Source organism: Cololabis saira, chromosome 6, assembly GCF_033807715.1.
Source record: "Cololabis saira isolate AMF1-May2022 chromosome 6, fColSai1.1, whole genome shotgun sequence".
Taxonomy (NCBI): Eukaryota; Metazoa; Chordata; class Actinopteri; order Beloniformes; family Belonidae; genus Cololabis; species Cololabis saira.
The window spans coordinates 5,456,323-5,476,260 of record NC_084592.1 but is presented as its reverse complement, the minus strand read 5'-3'; the positions used below and the strand labels follow the sequence as shown (position 1 = coordinate 5,476,260).

The following is a 19,938-nucleotide window of genomic DNA, read 5'->3' as shown; positions in this document are numbered from 1 at the left end:
TTTAAATAATTTTATTTATACTATTGACACATAAAGATCAAAGTGAATCAACATATATAAACAAAGGGCGTAAGCCCCTGTTAAACATCTTGTTACTTAGTGACAGCAGTGGGCAAATATGACCACCTAAAACCAAAGTGAGTAAGTACATGCAGGAAACAGAACACATTTTCTACCTGAACAACCAGACGGGAGACGTTAATAAACATTCTTGGTCATATGTATGCATTACATATAGTACAAACGGTACATTGATGATTTACCATATTTAATACATTATTAAAAGCACAAATGTTGTTTTTGGACAATTTAAAGAAGTTTATCAACCATTTGTTTTGTAGTTTCATTGTTCTGCCAGCAGAGTGCGCTGCTGCATCCTAAGCGCCCCCTACATCCAGTTAACTGGTGTTAAGTTGGATCCAAATTGGCTGGTTGATTTCTTTTTAATGTTTTGTTAGTTTTATACATCAGTTCTAATCACATGAAACTTTTACAAACACTTCAGGTCAGTACTTGTTGCGAATAAGAGCCTTGTGTGTTAAATTAGTCTGGCTGGTCTTTTTTCTTTTTTAGCAAGAATAGTTTTAAGTTTTAATCACAGACATGTGACCTTGTTGATAGTAAAATGTTTAATTTTAGTATTTTCATAAAATGTATTGAGGCAGGACAAGCAGTGATGGATTATTGATGAGATTATCTTTTTAATTCAAATCAGTCCTGCCTCCTCTTCCCTGCTCTCTCTGGCGGTGTGGTGTTTCGGTTATGGTCGCCAGTTTGCTGGCATTAGGGAAGTGATCACATTTAGCCACTAAACAAAACACTGGTGAAAATAGAGACATGTCAGGTATTGCTGCTCACTGGTTTAAGTTGTGCCAAGACCTTTACACAGTGCTAGTCTTTATTTGCAGCACAAGGTTCTTGTGTTTATTTTCACCAACAGATTGAGGTTAGAGATGAGTTCTCCTCTGATTTATAGTATGAAACCCATAAATACTAAATGAATCATTACATGAAGTTTCAATCAAAGCCACAATTAAAATAAATACAAAAATTATAATGGCAAGACAAATTATTATTATTATTAGCTTTTCTAGACCATTCCTAGTACAAAGCTATTTTATTTTCAAAACCATACTCCACCATAGTGGAAGGTTTTATCATGACTTTATTTAAGGCACGGGTGTGCGAGAGACGCTCACCAACACTGTAAGCAGGTGAAACATGGGCGCTAACAGAGATAGATGAGACTGTGCATGTACAGCCTGTCATAGAAAATAGGGCGAAGTGGAAACTGATGATCCACTGTTGAAGACCCATACGGGAAAAGAAAAAAGTAAATAAAATTGGTAATTCTTTTCCTAAACTTTATCAAACCAATCGCCACAAGCACCCACGATGCCAACTTCAGCAATTGCTTTTTATCTCTGCAAAATATACTATTACCGTGCTGAGCTAAAGTAGTTTGTATTTGCCTGACAGCCACCCGGTTTTTTTCACAGGTCAGCAGTCCTGGCTGACTCTCGTGGAAGAGGACATCAACGTACAAGACGACGTTCTGGAAGCCATCAGACCCCCCCGTCCCCGACACAGAGTAGTTCACATCTCTGGTGTGGTGCATCAGAACCAGAATGATCTTTTTATCACCTGATGACTCTAGGAAGAAGAAAAGAAGAAAAATGACATCACGCTGAGCGTTTGACCTGAAAGAAGGAACATTTGTTTGTTTAAATGGTGCGTAGAGTTCAGTTAGACGATAACATGTATTCATTCAACTGATTCATTCAAGTAAGCTTTGAATCGTTCATCAGCTAAAACGCGCTACCTGGCATCTGCCTCCTGGCTGCCTCCACATCTGACCCGAGGCGAGAGCTGATTGGACAGAAGACAATGATGACATCACTGTCCTGTGGGCTTGTGAACTCCAGACGAAGGCCGGCCTTTACTTGTTTCAGTAGCTCTTCATCTGCCCCAAATGTTTCTCCAGTGGTGACTTTGTGGACCGTAACTGTGTGTCCATGATAAAAAACAAAAAGCAGGTCAAAGGTAAACATATAAGATCAATCACCACAAGTAGGACATTCATGTCATCTAAGAACAAACATCTGAGCATTTTCTTTCCGCTGCGAAATTTGATCCTGTGAAGATTGCTGCTGAATTACAGCAGAATTCCTCTGAAATGCTGCCGTGACAACGACTGCGTCCACAAAGCGGCTAAAGCTTGTGCAGTATAAAATAAAAGCTACTTTTCTTTCCCTGCTCATGTGTTGAGTACATACATGTACAGGACTGTCTCAGAAAATTAGAATATTGTGATTTTCTGTAATGCAATTACAAAAACAAAAATGTCATACATTCTGGATTCATTACAAATCAACTGAAATATTGCAAGCCTTTTATTATTTAAATATTGCTGATCATGGCTTACAGCTTAAGAAAACTCAGATATCCTATCTCAAAAAAATTAGAATATTCTGGGAATCTTAATCTTAAACTGTAAACCATAATCAGCAATATTAAAATAATAAAGGGCTTGCAATATTTCAGTTGATTTGTAATGAATCCAGAATGTATAACATTTTTGTTTTTTTAATTGCATTACAGAAAATAAAGAACTTTATCACAATATTCTAATTTTCTGAGACAGTCCTGTAGATGTACTTTGGTTCACCAGGATGCTGCATCTTTGTGCTACAGCTGTTGTCAAGCAAGAAAAACCATAAAGGTCAGAAGTAACAAACGCAAAGAGATCTTTACATCAGTTAATACAATAACTCACCTTGAAGGTTGAACATCTTGTGGCTTCCTAAAAAGAAAAAAGGTGGTATTATGACATATTCATAGACACGACACTCGGCTGACGTAAAACTAGTAATGGTCTGAACAAAAAGCACAAACTAGATTACATTTAATATTCTTAGCAATTATCTTGTGGTCAGGACAGCACCTATAAGATAACTTCTGGAGCGTCAGAGCTGTGTTTTTAAGCTTTTATTGTTTTAAGGTTGCTGTGTGGATGCTACACCACCAAACAGGCCAGGTTTACTTTAATATTAGTGTTCATTTATTTAATTGATTCAGTAGGCGTTGAGTGTTAAAGTGTTAATGTGTTGTGCAGTCACAGGTGGGGTTGAGGTTCTGTCGGTACTGCAGAATATTTTGGGACGCGGGAGAAGTCGCTGCAGAAATGAGTCCCAAGTCCAACAGTTTGATTAGAAACAAGAAACAACTGCGCAAACAGAAGCTGCGTTTTACTTTACTTTAAGAGAAGAAACCTCCTCTGAACAACTCTTCCAAACTAGCTATACATAGTTTAGGTAATTCTTTTTTCAGTTTTACTTTTGTGGTTAAATTGGTGCTCATTATTTTTAATTATGGGTTTTATGTTGATGCAAGTACATTGGTTGTTTATTTATAATATTACGTGATATATTGGTTATGGATTTTGTATTTTAGGTTGTACAATGTTGTTTGTTTCATTAATTTGAATTTAGTCCATAAAATATTTATGTAATTATCACTCAGAGTATTTTATCTTATATTTTGTGTCTTTTAAAATGTTTTGGTTTCAACTTTTCCTCCGTCAGTGGAAGATTTTTGGTTCCACCTGCCTTAGTGCTATAGGGACAGGTAAAAAGGTGACACAGGGCTCTCGTCGTCTGTTGTGTGTACATGTCGTGTTACCTGGAATGAAGTGGTCGTTTTATTGAAGCATAAATGACTTGTAATGGGACGACCCACAATTCTCAGAGTCCCTGAGACGCGACCTGCTCCAAAACGAGGGTTAAACCCTCATTATTCAATATCTAGCATCCTAACTGAAACCTTTGGTTTTTTTTTTCCCAATGTCTCTTAGCATACGTACACTGACATTTGGAGGAACTTGCTGGAGCATCCACTCCTGGGAAGGATTAAAATCATTGTCAATCATTTCAATTGTGAATAACTTTTCTCAAAGTAGAGTGATGGAGGTTCTTGAAGGTCATTGCTGATGTCTCTTCTCTTTGGCGTTTAGTTAACGCATGCCTGAGCGCTGAACTGTCAAACCTTTCTACTTTAACTTAAGTACATTTAATTAGCAGAACCTGCTGATATCAACTTTTTCAGATTGTTTGGAAGTGGCTGCAGTTTATACAGAAATAAGATATTTCCATCTCCTTTCTTGTCATAAAGTCAAACTTAGTCTCGTGAAGTTTTCCAAAGAGTTCAAGAGGAAGAATCAAAGATAAATGTTTTGATCACGCCGTCGTACGTATTGGTAGTACTTTGTGGACACGGTTAGGTTGTGTCCATGAGCTTCCTCTCATCTTGGATGACAACAGGAAGAAGCATGGAAGCACATCTCCAACTTCCTGACAATAAGCTCTGCATCCCGTCTCCTCTACTCTTCTCCCTGTGAGCTCACGGCTACACCTCAAGCCACGAATCCTCCAAACTCATTAAGTCTGCGGATGAACTCATCTCTGAAAGACTGCATCTATGGGTGGGAAACTGAACTTTTGACCTGGAGCAGATCTAACAAAGGAGAGACCAACAGTGTAAAGACAGTGGAGATGATGGTGGACAGGAACGCTGAGTAAATGTCTGGCCCACACAGCGGACTACGTCTACTACCTGGACACCATCGTAACAGGGTTTTAAAGTCTCAGCAACAGAAAACCCCAACAGAGGAAGTACTTTCCAACATCTCTTGCTTCATCAGAGTCTGGAAAACTGCTGTCACTGCCACGGATGAAAGCAGAGAGCAGAGAAGGTGACCGATGCCCTTACCCTACCGTACCAGAGACAATAAAAAGAAACAATAACACCTGTTTTCCTTGAGCACTAGAACTGACGACCCTTTACTTCCCGAGATTCCTCAAGCAGAGCAACATCCCACTCCTCCATATTGATCTACAGAACTACATCTGTTTTTGCTTCGTGTCCCTCAGTGGCTCAAAAAGACGGTCCAGAAAATCCCTGGATGCTGTTTTCCCCACTCAGGGAGGCCGGCGTGGTTCTTAGGGCCTCGGGAGGACTTGAAACAGGATAAGGGACACGATTCACATTCAAAACACTTGGACTGGAAAAGTGTGAAATATTTTCTCATGCTCTGTGTAATACATATTCTGCAGTGGAAGATCTGTGCAATTTTTAGTGAAATGTGTTTTCACCCTTATTATTTATGATAGAAACTAGCTTTTTTAAAGATTAACTCTCTTATTCTTGTCTTTTTAACTGATCTCTTTGCTGGGGATGGGTTAACTTGTCATGCACCTGCTATAATGAGGAGGACAGCTGCTTGTGCTGTATTATTCTCCAAAGCTTGGTATTGTAGGCTATAAATAAAGTATTTGTATCCGTGTGCAAGTCTGAACCATAACCTCCAAAGAAATTAAGTAAGATTGTACACTTTCTGAAACAGACGTTGGTTGGCTAAAACTGTTTTTTTTTAACGCACGCACGGACGCACAGGTGAATAATGAGAATTGTCCCAGAAAGCTCCGCGCATGGACGCGCCTGGCGGCTCTTACCTTCTACCGTGATGTGGCAGCAGAGAAAAGTGGAGATGTTGACAGCAAGTCGCTTTTCAGATGACCTCAATCCTTCACTTTTCTGTCCCAGCAAGGGAGAAGGAAACTGAAAGTACTCGGACTGAACCACGTGGTTTATAGGAAACGCCTATATTATTATACTATATTATTACCGGCAGAGGGACTGAACAGGAGATCCTGCAGAAAACAGGAGAGAAATCTCTAAATAGTCACAACCACTTTACACGGCATATTTAAAAGGTCCTGGATCTGCTGAAAGACGACTACAATATTGAACCTATTAATTTAAATAAGTAAACAAACGCATTTAATAAACCCTCAATCTTTGAAATAAAACAGGTTTCCTTCAGGGCTGCTGGATTCCTGTAAACCACGTGGTTTAGGAGTCTGATCACAAAAGTGAAAGTATAAGGTTATTACAGAAACGCCAGCTCGGTCTCATTCTGCAGCTCCGTCTTTCTCAGCAGCAGCAAAGGTAGGAACGCGCATCCACACCAAGTCTGGCACGAATAATATATAATATAAAGGCAGCTTTTAGAAACGAATCCTGTTGTGCCAAAAAGGGATTGTCTGCCAGAATCTGATTTTTGGCCGCAGGAGCGCGCACAGCAGCCCTCTGAGTGATAGCGCCAAAACATCAGATTTTCAGATTATGAAGCTCAAGAATGAGATCAAGTCAAATTTAGGCAGAAACAACTTTTCATTAACTGTATTTGACCTTCAATCAATTTTTGGCAGGTGAAAATGCCTATTTTGTGTTGTAATGGTCCTTTAAAAGAGTTAAAAGCAATCATGTGAGCTCTAGTATTTATATTATGAAACTCAAGAATGAGATCAAATCATATTTAGGTAGAAACAACCTTTCATTAATTGTATTTGGCCTTCAATCAATTTTTGGCATGTAAAAAGACCCATTTTCAGGGGAGAAATCAGATTCTGGCAGGCAAGCACTTTTTGGCACGACACCGGAACGGATCCGTACAATAGACCTGGATCCGGATCCACTTATTAAGCGCTGCGTCCGGCCCAGATCCGGTTTTGGATCCGACATGGAACACAACATGCGGCCCGGATCCGATGATGATTTAGTCATTTGGGACAGAACATTTATTTATCATGATTTACTTCACTAAAGTGATTGAGCTAAGAACAAATACAAATCCAACACACGGAAATGATTTATGAAAAAGCTTAAATGTATTTGGTTGAACATTACAAGAGTTGCATGTTAATGTAAGTTAGAAGAAAACATGCAAATAAGACAACCTGCAGTTTCAACTGCATTCACAGACATAACAGTGCACGAGGAAAAAATGCTCACACACTCACTTAAATGAACACAAACATCAACTAAAGGGGGTAAGTGGAGATTGTTGTCAACAGGGTGATCCTCCTGCTCACTCTTGTGTCTCCTTGAGGATTTTCTGCTGCCAGCTTCAACCACCAGGTGGAGACATCATCACGCTCAGTGGAAACACTAGCGACAGGATTTGTTCTGACATAATCTGTAATCACAAAGCAGATTTTCATTATTTCATTATTTTCATTTCATTATTTCGTTATCGTGACGCTTGTTATGTGTTTAGTTTGGTTTTAAACTGTTTGAACACGAGAGAGATGAGCGTATTCTTTCTAGTTTACATGTGCTTTATTGCCGGGTATCAACTGTCCCTACAGACAGGGAGCGGCCTCTGCTGCTGGGCCGGGAGTGCAGCTCTAACTTACACAAATGTGCCATGATGACAATTTGTAACGTGTCAGGATACTGTTTAAGTTTATTTTTTAGACGGGTCAATGCATATTAATGAACACTACATTAAGCAGTCTAAATACACCGGATTCTAGCAAATGCTAGTTTCCTCCCTCAGTCCCCACAGAAAACAGCTTCTCTTATTTTTCTACAAACTTGACATCAACTGAATATCATGTCTATGAATATAAAATAATACTGATTTATATCTTTTTAGGAAGCCACAACATGTTGCCCAGGGGTGTGGGTGAGTGTCTTTACTTAATACAAATCCTGCTTGCAGAGATGTTTTTCTGATCTGTACATGTTTTTCCTGATTGATATTTTATTTGTATACACATTTATAGTCTCTATCTTTTTCCTTCTGTTTCTTGCATGTCTACAGTTAAGGTTCACACAATCAATAGAGGACAAACATTTGGGGCAGATGAAGATCTGCTGACACAACTGAGAACTGGCCTTCGTGTGAAGCAAACAAGCCAACAGGACAGCGATGTCATCATTGTCTTCTGTCCAATCAGCTCTTCTGTTGGGTCAGATGTGGAAGCAGCCATGAGGGAGGTTTCAGGTACTGTGTTCCAGCTGATACACGAGTTGGCTCACCACAGTTAGCTTCATGCTAACCCATTAAGATCCAAATAATCTTATACAAAAAGAGTTTATTAAAATGCAAACATTGTTAACGTTGTCATACAAATATACATTATTCTTCCCTTTGGACTTCACACAGAGGAAAAAAAAGACACATTTTAAGATTGACAAGATTTCATTTTTCCTGCTGTCACAAGTTTATACGCTCACCTCCATTTTCTTATTTTCTAGAGTCAGCAAGGGATAAAAAGATCATTCTGGTCCTGATGCATCACACCCGGGATGTCGACTACTCAGCCGGTGGGAGAAGGTGGTCTGAGACCTTCAGGAATGTTGTCCTGGATGTTGATGTCCTCTTCCACGAGACTGTACCAGGACTACTGAACTGTAGAGAAAACATGGCTGCTGTCAGTCAAATACAAGATCTTTTAGATCAATATAGTACTAGAAATAGATTAACCATTAAGTTTGTTGTATGGATTTTATTCTTACTACTGCTACTACTAACAATATATTATTGTTAACATGACGATGTAGTTCACCGTGACCCTGCACAGGATAAAATGGGAAAAGAAAATTAATTATTGAATGGATGATGGAGTTCAATTCCATTCAATGTTATTTATGTAGCGTCTATTACAACACAAGTTGCCTCTAGGTGCTTTCCAGGGGCGCAAGAACATGATCCTTGAGCAATTATTACATAAACAATAGCAGGTAAAATTTATATGTTTCCAGCCTTATTTTTTGAATATACTTCATTTTTGTATTACTATATCAAGTTTACACAGATGGATCAAAAATGACCCGTTTATCCAAGTATGATTTAATGATAAATGAAGGCATATAATAACAATATTTTTCTTCAAATAACTATTTTAGTTGTGATTTGGACCAAACATTCATAAAAGTAACTTTTGTGTAACTTTTGAAACATGTTTCTCACTTTGGAACACACAAACACATCTGACAATAGATAACTAAAAATAAAATGATGCGTTGACCAAAGTAAAATAAAATAGAACTGATAGTGGTCTGTTCCCTGACGCAATGCCCTGGTCCTCTTGTCATCAAAATGTATGAAGTGCCGGATATCTTCATATCTCCTGAGCCCCATAGTGGGCTTTTACATTGGATTTTGTTGCAGATCTAGAAACAGCTCCCGCAAGGCCACAAAATTCAGACTCAAAATCACTTCCAATAGCATCCTCATCTGGTTCTTCATCCAACATTCTCAGAACCATTTCAGCTGTAAATCTGCAAGCAGTACTCTGGATAAAGTAAATCAAAAGCACAATACTTTCAGTAATTTATATAAACTCAATTCAGTTATCTTTCTGTGTCATCAAGTCATCAAATATTTTCTTAGGTAAAGCAACTTACTTACTAGAGGCAGTTGTGCTGAGCAGGTGGTGATTAGCAGATGTCCGCAGTCATTATATTCCTAATTTCAAACATGGTCAAAGGTTCCTACCAGGTGCACATGCATGTGCACATGCAGGTGCATGTGCATGTGTGTTGATGTTGATGTAGGAATACAAAAGTTGTGAATGTTCACAAAGTAAGAAAAGAAACATAAAAATGATGACTAGTGCTGAATAGAAACCTGTTATTTACTGTATACATGGGATAGTGGATGATAAAACACATGTATTTCAAAGGCAGAGCAAAGCAACACTCAGCCATACATGAAATAACACAGAAAATGAATGTGGGTCATTTTTGACCCATGTTGTGCATTAGAAGTGTAGTTATACAAAAAACGTTTTTATTCAAAAAGTAAGACAACAAATAATAAAATAAGGATGTTAACTGATAAAAAAAACAAGTTAATTGAGGAATACCTGGAAGACCAAAAGATAAAACTAATCAATTACAAAGATAAAGAACATAAAATCTCTGTCGGGTCACTTTTGACCCATGTTGTGCATCAGAGGGTTAAAATATATCTATAGTCTAATATATATCAGATGTCTTCATAAGTGTTTGTTACATGTATGTAAACATATTTTTTATAGATATATTTTTGAGTGTCTTGAAGCTAATATTTCAACCTTTTCTTGCATCATTACACTTTTCATGAGGACTTTATTTCTGCTGTATAAGTGGATTTAACACAAAACAGAACATGGACAAATGTTATTCGGCTAATGGACAGTTTAAGATCATGCATGATATAGAAGTTTGTGAATATGTTGTCGCTACCAAACTCATCACTCTGCACATCATCTCAGCTGATTTAATGTTATATGCTATTTACATGGAAATGTATTTGATGTAGCTTTTCCTTTAAATACAGATTTATACACACACTAAAAACTGAAGCTTTATTACTGATTAGGTGATAGTTTAATTCATAGAAAGAGAAATGATAGTGTTTTATCAATTGTTGATGACAAATAAAGAAATAAAAAATGGTGAATCATGTTTTTATAATCTTTTTTATGTAAGATGTATCCTGTCATTTAACAAAGCTGATAACTGGATTTTTCTGAAGTGAGTGACTTTGTTATAGAGATGTTGAAACAAAATACATTAAAAAAAATGTATATATATAATATACATATGTATATATGTATATATATATAACAGCGATTCCAATAAAGTTGGGAGTCCTGGAAACAGAGGGGGAGATGGGAGTGGTGAATGATTGTTCATGGATTTGTCAGTGAGTGTATGTTGGTGTCTGTGTGGGTGGGTGTCCTTTGGTGGATTGGTGAACTGTACAGGGTGAACATCTGTAATTAGCTGGGATATGCTCCATCAGACCCCCGTGACCCTGCAAAGGATAAGGCGGGTCTAGAAAATGAATGGATGGATGGATGGGTGTCCGTTGTCTAACCTGGGTTTGGGACTCTTTGCTGTTGGGCTTGTCTGGGTGGCTCCTTGTTGGGGGTTCTCACGCTCCGTGCCTGTCTCCGGTCCAGTGGCGCCACCATGGGGTGGCCAGGGGTGGCCATGGCCCCCCCTACAAATTTGCTGGCCACCCCACTTGCCTCAATAAAAATAAAAAAAAACACTTGCCGGTCACATAGATTCTATCGTCAGTTATGCGTTTCATCCCAAATCATTTGGGCCAAATGTATATCAGTCGGCGTTTCTTTAAGTATTTCTGAGCCTAATAATAAAAATAAATAAATATAAAAATATTTAAATATTAAAAATAAAAAGAATATATACATGTCGTGTAAACTGGAATGAAGTGGTCGTTTTATTGAAGCATAAATGACTTGTAATGGGACGGCCCACAGTTCTCAGAGTCCCTGAGACGCGACCTGCTCCAAAACGAGGGTTAAACCCTCATTATTCAATATCTACCATCCTAACTGAAATCTTTGTTGTTTTTTCCCAATGTCTCTTGGCATACGTACACTGACATTAGGAGGAACTTGCTGGAGCATCCACTCCTGGGAAGGATTAAAATGATTGTCAATCATTTTAATTGTGAATAACTTTTCTCAAAGTAGAGTGATGAAGGTTCTTGAAGGTCATTGCTGATGTCTCTTCTCTTTGGCGTTTAGTTAATGCATGCCTGAGCGCTGAACTGTCAAACCTTTCTACTTTAACCTAAGTACATTTAATCAGCAGAACCTGCAACTTTTTCAGATTGCTTGGAAGTGGCTGCAGTTTATACAGAAATAAGATATTTCCATCTCCTTTCTTGTCATAAAGTCAAACTTAGTCTCATGAAGTTTTCCAAAGAGTTCAAGAGGAAGAATGGAAGATACATGTTTTGATCACGCCCTCATATGTATTGGTAGTACTTTGTGGACACGGTTAGGTTGTGTCCATGAGCTTCCTCTCATCTTGGATGACAACAGGAAGAAGCATGGAAGCACGTCTCCAACTTCCTGACAATAAGCTCTGCATCCTGTCTCTTCTCCCTGTGAGCTCACGGCTACACCTCAAGCCACGAATCCTCCAAACTCATTAAGTCTGCGGATGACGTCACCGTCATTGAACTCATCTCTGAAAGAGTTCATCTGGGTGGGAAACTGACCTTTTGTAGACTTGGAGCAGATCTAACAAAGGAGAGATCAACAGTGTAAAGACAGTGGAGATGATGGTGGACAGGAACGCTGAGTAAATGTCTGGCCCACACAGCGGACTACGTCTACTACCTGGACACCATCGTAACAGGGTTTTAAAGTCTCAGCAACAGAAAACCCCAACAGGGTTTTAAAGTCTCAGCAACAGAAAACCCCAACAGAGGAAGTACTTTCCAACATCTCTTGCTTCATCAGAGTCTGGAAAACTGCTGTCACTACCAGAGACAATAAAAAGAAACCTCAAGCAGAGCAACATCCCACTCCAACTGCTGATGTCCTCCTATGTCCTCCATGTTGATCCATAGAACTACATCTGATTTATCTGTTTTTGCTTCGTGTCCCTCAGTGGCTCATAAAGACGGTCCAGGAAATCCCTGGATTCCCTTTCCCCCACTCAGGGAGGCCGGCGTGGTTCTTAGGGCCTCGGGAGGACTTGAAACAGGATACGGGACACGATTCACATTCAAAACACTTGGACTGGAAAAGTGTGAAATTATTTTCTTGTGCTCTGTGTAATACATATTCTGCAGTGGAAGATCTGTGCAATTTTTAGTGAAATGTGTTTTCACCCTTATTATTTATGATAGAAACTAGCTTTTTTAAGATTAACTCTCTCTTATTCTTGTTTTTTTTTTAAACTGATCTCTTTGCTGAGGATGGGTTTAACTTGTCATGTATCTGCTATAATGAGGAGGACAGCTGCTTGTGCTGTATTATTCTCCAACGCTTGGTATTGTATAAATAAAGTATTTGTATCCGTGTGTGAGTCTGAACCATAACCTCCTAAGAAATTAAGTAAGATTGTACACTTTTTGGAACAGACGTGTGTTGGCTAAAGCTGGTTTTTTAACGCACGCACGGACGCACAGGTGAATAATGAGAATTGTCCCAGAAAGCTCCGCGCATGGACGCGCCTGGCGGCTCTTACCTTCTACCGTGATGTGGCAGCAGAGAAAAGTGGAGATGTTGACAGCAAGTCGCTTTTCAGATGACCTCGATCCTTCACTTTTCTGTCCCAGCAAGGGAGAAAGAAACTGAAAGTACTCGGACTGAACCACGTGGTTTATAGGAAACGCCTATATTATTATACTATATTATCACCGGCAGAGGGACTGAAAAGGAGATCCTGCAGAAAACAGGAGAGAAACCTCTAAATAGTCACAACCACTTTGCTCGGCATATTTAAAAGGTCCTGGATCTGCTGAACGACGACTACAATATTGAACCTATTTATTTAAATAAGTAAACAAACGCATTTAATAAACCCTCAATCTTTGAAATAAAACAGGTTTCCTTCAGGGCTGCTGGATTCCTGTAAACCACGTGGTTTAGGAGTCTGATCACAAAAGTGAAAGTATAAGGTTATTACAGAAACGCCAGCTCGGTCTCATTCTGCAGCTCCGTCTTTCTCAGCAGCAGCACAGCAAAGGTAGGAACAAGTCTGGCACGAATAAATATATAATATAAAGGCAGCTTTTAGAAACGGATCCGGTTGTGCCAAAAAGTGATTGCCTGAATCTGATTTCTTCTGATTTTTGGCCGCGGGAGCGCGCACAGCAGCCCGTTGAGCGATAGCACCAAAACGTCAGATTTTCAGATTATGAAGCTCAACAATGAGATCAAGTCAAATTTAGGCAGAAACAACTTTTCATTAACTGTATTTGGCCTTCAATCAATTTTTGGCAGGTGAAAATGCCTATTTTGTGTTGTAATGCTCCTTTAAAAGAGTTAAAAGCAATCCTGTGAGCTCTAGTGTTTATATTATGAAGCTCAAGAATGAAATCAAATCATATTTAGGTAGAAACAACCTTTCATTAATTGTATTTGGCCTTCAATCAATTTTTGGCAGGTAAAAAGACCCATTTTCAGGGGAGAAATCAGATTCTGGCAGGCAATCACTTTTTGGCACGACACCGGAACGGATCCGTACAATAGACCTGGATCCGGATCCACTTATTAAGCGCTGCGTCCGGCCCAGATCCGGTTTTGGATCCGACATGGAACACAACATGCGGCCCGGATCCGATGATGATTTAGTCATTTGGGACAGAACATTTATTTATCATGATTTACTTCACTAAAGTGATTGAGCTAAGAACAAATACAAATACAACACACGGAAATGATTTATGAAAAAGCATAAATGTATTTGGTTGAACATTACAAGAGTTGCGTGTAATGTAAGTTAGAAGAAAACATGCAAATAAGACAACCTGCAGTTTCAACTGCATTCACAGACATAACAGTGCACGAGGAAAAAATGCTCACACACTCACTTAAATGAACACAAACATCAACTAAAGGGGGTAAGTGGAGATTGTTGTCAACAGGGTGATCCTCCTGCTCACTCTTGTGTCTCCTTGAGGATTTTCTGCTGCCAGCTTCAACCACCAGGTGGAGACATCATCACGCTCAGTGGAAACACTAGCGACAGGATTTGTTCTGACATAATCTGTAATCACAAAGCAGATTTTCATTATTTCATTATTTTCATTTCATTATTTCGTTATCGCCACGCTTGTTATGTGTTTAGTTTGGTTTTAAACTGTTTGAACACGAGAGAGATGAGCGTATTCTTTCTAGTTTACATGTGCTTTATTGCCGGGTATAAACTGTCCCTACAGACAGGGAGCGGCCTCTGCTGCTGGGCCGGGAGTGCAGCTCTAACTTACACAAATGTGCCATGATGACAATTTGTAACGTGTCAGGATACTGTTTAAGTTTATTTTTTAGACGGGACAATGCATATTAATGAACACTACATTAAGCAGTGTAAATACACCGGATTCTAGCAAATGCTAGTTTCCCCCCACAGTCCCCACAGAAAACAGTTCATCTTATTTTTCTACAAACTTGACATCAACTGAATATCATGTCTATGAATATAAAATAATACTGATTTATATCTTTTTAGGAAGCCACAACATGTTGCCCAGGGGTGTGGGTGAGTGTCTTTACTTAATAAAAATCCTACTTGCAGAGATGTTTTTCTGATCTGTAAATGTTTTTCCTGATTGATATTTTATTTGTATACACATTTATACACAGTTGAAGGTCCAGAAAATCATCAGGGGAAAAATGTGGGGCAGCTGAAGATCTGCTGAGACAAGGGATTAATGGAGTTGACTGACTTTAGACACACTGAAAATACCATTCCACTGAAGTGATTTAGACCGAGTTCCTACACACAAACAGAATGAATTTGAACTAATTTCAAGGGCTGTGCGATTAATCGATTTATTAGTCAAAACAGGGTGACAGATGTCAGGATGTGCGCCTCCAGCTTTATTTTACAAAATGTTGCATTTGTTGCAATTTTGCACTTTATTTAGTCATCGTTCAGACAGAAGACAGAAAAACCTTTCATTTTTAAAGTGATGTTTAGTGAAAGTCAATTACAGTTTTTACTTTATTCCTAAATAAAGGCTCTTTATTTATGGAGAACCTGTTCATTTTCAAGTGAAGTTTGGTGAAAGTGAAGTTCTTTCTTTAATCTTTGTTTGGTCAAAATGATTATAATTGTTGTTGCTTTACAAAACCCAAGGAGGATTTACAGTATCTTTCAGTGTCACTTCTTCCCAATAGGGACATTTGTTTGCTATTTTTCTTTAAAAATAAAGATACATTATTTATTCATCCGTCTTTTGTAGTTTTAGTCCAAAAATTGAAAATCAAGTTTTCAGAGAAAACACATTTTATTTTCGTCCAAAATTGTCCATCTCTACTTTTCAACCTTAAGCACCGAAAAAAAATCGATGTTTTTACAGGCATCTCCATCCAGTTATAGCCATCACAAAGTGCAGTTAATTAGTGCAAAAACAAAAAAACAACCTAGTCCATGGCCTCCAGAAGCCACACTGCTTTGGTTTAGGTTTAAACTCCTTACCATGTTATATTATACTTTTGTTTGTTTTAAGTCTGGAATGTTTTTTTATCTAGCGTCAATGATTTAAAAAAAAAAAATCATTTTAACTGAGTTTAAAGATGATGATAATTGTCTTCTGACCACCCTTGTTCTTACTCGTTAACTAACTGGATTTTAAACATAATTATTTGACTTGTTTGATATTAATTTTGTACCAAACCAGTATTACAACCACCTGTTTGAAGTTAAAGTAATTTCTCCCTGATTACTAGCTTTAGATTTGTCCCTGCAGTGCAAAAAACAATATTCATCATCAGCAATCAGTGAGTATGTTGAGCAGTCAGAGACTAAATGACTTTTCAGGCAGTTTATTACAACTGAACAGAGAGCAAATAGAGAATGTCTAAATGTTACAATAAATACCACAGATCACATCGTAGAAAAGTGAGGGTTGCTTACTGATGTACTTATAAACAAATCTTGAGTTCTCATCGGACAGAATATGTTAAATATTCTAGCTTAGTCAAAAGTATTATCTTCACCGAAAGAAGGAGAACCTTTGTTTTGAGCGTCGCTGTGTGATACTGAAGGACACGACACCTTGGAGAAGACTAATGATTAAACTGTCAGGAATCAAATCCTAATTAAACTGACTCTAATAAATAACTCATCTGCATGCCATCCCCAACGTTAGATCTGAATGTGCTGCAGACCAGAAATGTTCTCGAGCTTCTTGTTCAGACAGTTCAAGTTATATATAACCTGCATTTCTGAACATGACATGGTACTACTTTATTTACTTACAGGAAGCCACAAGAGTTTGTCCAGTGATGTGGTTGTGTCTTCACTCATACGGAGATCCTGCTCCAGTAATCTAGTCTCTATCTTTTTCCTTCTGTTTCTTGCATGTCTACAGTTAAGGTTCACACAATCAATAGAGGACAAACATTTGGGGCAGATGAAGATCTACTGACACAACTGAGAACTGGCCTTCGTGTGAAGCAAACAAGCCAACAGGACAGCGATGTCATCATTGTCTTCTGTCCAATCAGCTCTCGTGTTGGGTCAGATGTGGAAGCAGCCATGAGGGAGGTTTCAGGTACTGTGTTCCAGCTGATATACGAGTTGGCTCACCACAGTTAGCTTCATGCTAACCCATTAAGATCCAAATAATCTTATACAAAAAGAGTTTATTAAAATGCAAACATTGTTAACGTTGTCATACAAATATACATTATTCTTCCCTTTGGACTTCACACAGAGGAAAAAAAAGACACATTTTAAGATTTAGAAGATTTCATTTTTCCTGCTGTCACAAGTTTATACGCTCACCTCCATCTTCTTATTTTCTAGAGTCAGCAAGGGATAAAAAGATCATTCTGGTCCTGATGCATCACACCCGGGATGTTGACTACTCAGCCGGTGGGAGAAGGTGGTCTGAGACCTTCAGGAATGTTGTCCTGGATGTTGATGTCCTCTTCCACGAGACTGTACCAGGACTACTGAACTGTAGAGAAAACATGGCTGCTGTCAAACAAATACAAGATCTTTTAGATCAGTATAGTACTAGATTAACCATTAAGTTTATTGTATGGATTTTATTCTTACTACTGCTACTACTAACAATATATTATTATTGTTATCATGACGATGTAGTTCACCGTGACCCTGCACAGGATAAAACGGGAAAAGAAAATGAATTATTGAATGGATGATGAGTTCAATTCCATTCAATGTTATTTATGTAGCGTCTATTACAACACAAGTTGCCTCTAGCTGCTTTCCAGAGACGCAGAACATGATCCTTGAGCAATTATTACATAAACAATAGCAGGTAAAACCTCCCCTGTAGGAAGGAAGAAACCTGAGTTATGAGTTAGCTCATAATTAGCACTGTTTATGATACTTATTGATGAATGTCTGAATATGGTTTACACATATCATCTTAAAATATATCTATAGTCTAATATATATCAGATGTCTTCATAAGTGTTTGTTACATTTATGTAAACATATTTTTTATAGATATATTTTTGAGTGTCTTGAAGCTAATATTTCAACCTTTTCTTGCATCATTACACTTTTCATGAGGACTTTATTTCTGCTGTATAAGTGGATTTAACACAAAACAGAACATGGACAAATGTTATTCGGCTAATGGACAGTTTAAGATCATGCATGATATAGAAGTTTGTGAATATGTTGTCGCTACCAAACTCATCACTCTGCACATCATCTCAGCTGATTTAATGTTATATGCTATTTACATGGAAATGTATTTGATGTAGCTTTTCCTTTAAATACAGATTTATACACACACTAAAAACTGAAGCTTTATTACTGATTAGGTGATAGTTTAATTCATAGAAAGAGAAATGATAGTGTTTTATCAATTGTTGATGACAAATAAAGAAATAAAAAATGGTGAATCATGTTTTTATAATCTTTTTTATGTAAGATGTATCCTGTCATTTAACAAAGCTGATAACTGGATTTTTCTGAAGTGAGTGACTTTGTTATAGAGATGTTGAAACAAAATACATAAATTTGATCAGGGCCAGTACCGCTGGGCCAGTACTGGGGGGGGGGCTGCGGGGCTGTGCCGGGCCTCAGGGGCAGATGGGAGTGGTGAATGATTGTTCATGGATTTGTCAGTGAGTGTATGTTGGTGTCTGTGTGAATGGCTGTCCTTCGATGGACTGGTGACCTGTCCAGGGTGAACCCCTGCTTCTCCTCTATTCTATCGTCAGTTATGTGTTTATCCCAAATCATTTGGGCCAAATGCATATCAGTCGGCGTTTCTTCAGTATTTCTGAGCCTAATAATAAAAAGAAATATAAAAATATTTAAATAATGAAAATAAAAATAATAAATAAATATATATATATAAATAAAATAAATATATATGATATATTAGAATATATATGATCTATGTTAAAAATGCATATATATATATATATATATATATATATATATATATATATATATATATATATATATATATATATATATATATATATATATATATATATATATGCCTTATGTTTTTACCAACATGGTATTAACCATTAATATTTATGCAGACAAGTTAGAAAGTAAAAAAAAAAAAAAAAGAAACTTGGATTGTAAGACAGTCAGGGGCTCTTTAGTCATGTGCTCATCGTGTGGTGTTGCAGACTTTGTTCGTACGTGCGGTGAGGGCATTCAACTTCCGTACCTCGGTGTCAGACATGGAACTATGGGACTTCTTTAAGGTCTACAATGAGTGTCTGGCTGCATCTGAGGGCCCACAAGATGTAAAAGACTTTAAGGACTTCTACCCCTTTATAGCTGGTCATTACATCGAGGACCTTGAGCGGAAGGTGACCTGTGAAGGCGACCTGACACCTGTTATCTGGGGTTATGTCGCTGAAAAATTCGTGGCCACCATGTACCACTGTCTGCCTACAAATTGAATGACCTGAAAAACGTAGTCCCGTGTGCTACGAGCTACATGCTTTTTGACCCCAGCGATGATGTCATGAAGAACAACGTGGCTTATTACAAGTAGTATAAAAGCCAGTGGGGTCTAAGGACTTCCTCGCAAGAAGGAGGCAGTGCGGTATCACAATCAGACCACCCTGCAGGTACAGATGCTGGACTTCTCAAAGCAACGACAAGGAGGAGGTGGTGGAGTTTATAGACGAGTTCTTGGACGAGGATGAACAGCTCACGTCGGAGAACACTGAAACACAACTGGCAAAACACTCCAGAGTTTGTATTTATTAGGATAATACATCTTTAGCCTTCACTTTGAATCCTGAATACTGTTTTTAACACATTGTTTTGTGAGTTAAATATTCAGTTCGGTTCAGTGATACTAATGTTGATTTTTACTTTTAGTCATTGCTTTGAGAATTCATTTATCCATTTGTATTGTGAATCATTTTTATTATCTTCAAGATGTGTTTGATAATAAAGTAATTGAAAAAAAATAAAGAAAGAAAATACTTTTTATCGCTTTGTAAATTCACCAGATGTGGTACAGCAAAAAATACATACATTTAAAAAAAATTACCCCCTCTACTACATCAATCATTTCCACAACTAGGGGAATAACTCAAGACACAAATCATTATTTTCAGGTTTTATGTTGTAGAAGTGAGTAAAATG

General features: G+C 38.0%; 1 protein-coding gene, 3 long non-coding RNA genes and 1 pseudogene across 4 annotated transcripts; 3 read left to right on the top strand and 2 right to left on the bottom strand.

Annotated features, from left to right (window-relative positions):
- Window positions 1–12,956, bottom strand: LOC133445713 (uncharacterized). The gene is made up of 4 exons (XM_061723078.1): window positions 12,850–12,956; window positions 2,777–2,803; window positions 1,823–2,005; window positions 1–1,653 (listed from the first exon to the last, which is right to left on the bottom strand). The coding sequence occupies exons 2-4, from the start codon at window positions 2,790–2,792 to the stop codon at window positions 1,229–1,231; spliced, it is 624 nt and encodes a 207-aa protein (XP_061579062.1). The 5' UTR covers window positions 2,793–2,803; window positions 12,850–12,956; the 3' UTR covers window positions 1–1,228.
- Window positions 5,840–10,287, top strand: LOC133445715 (uncharacterized). The gene is made up of 4 exons (XR_009782783.1): window positions 5,840–6,006; window positions 7,499–7,528; window positions 7,667–7,849; window positions 8,104–10,287. It is a non-coding gene; the product is annotated as an uncharacterized LOC133445715 (long non-coding RNA).
- Window positions 7,083–10,708, bottom strand: LOC133445714 (uncharacterized). The gene is made up of 3 exons (XR_009782782.1): window positions 9,256–10,708; window positions 8,083–9,143; window positions 7,083–7,924 (listed from the first exon to the last, which is right to left on the bottom strand). It is a non-coding gene; the product is annotated as an uncharacterized LOC133445714 (long non-coding RNA).
- A 201-nt stretch (window positions 12,957–13,157) lies between the features above and the next one.
- On the top strand, window positions 13,158–18,208 carry LOC133445712 (uncharacterized). Its single transcript, XR_009782781.1, has 4 exons — window positions 13,158–13,350; window positions 14,836–14,865; window positions 16,703–16,885; window positions 17,140–18,208. It is a non-coding gene; the product is annotated as an uncharacterized LOC133445712 (long non-coding RNA).
- Window positions 18,209–18,405: 197 nt separating this feature from the next.
- Window positions 18,406–19,554, top strand: LOC133446283 (cartilage-associated protein-like; annotated as a pseudogene).
- Window positions 19,555–19,938: the final 384 nt, after the last annotated feature.

Excerpts from the sequence above, each read along its gene's own strand:
- LOC133445713 (XM_061723078.1), bottom strand. Across the intron at positions 1,654-1,822 it reads AGCCAGGAGGCAGATGCCAG|AGTCATCAGGTGATAAAAAG; the intron begins GTAGCGCGTTTT and ends TCTTCTTCCTAG.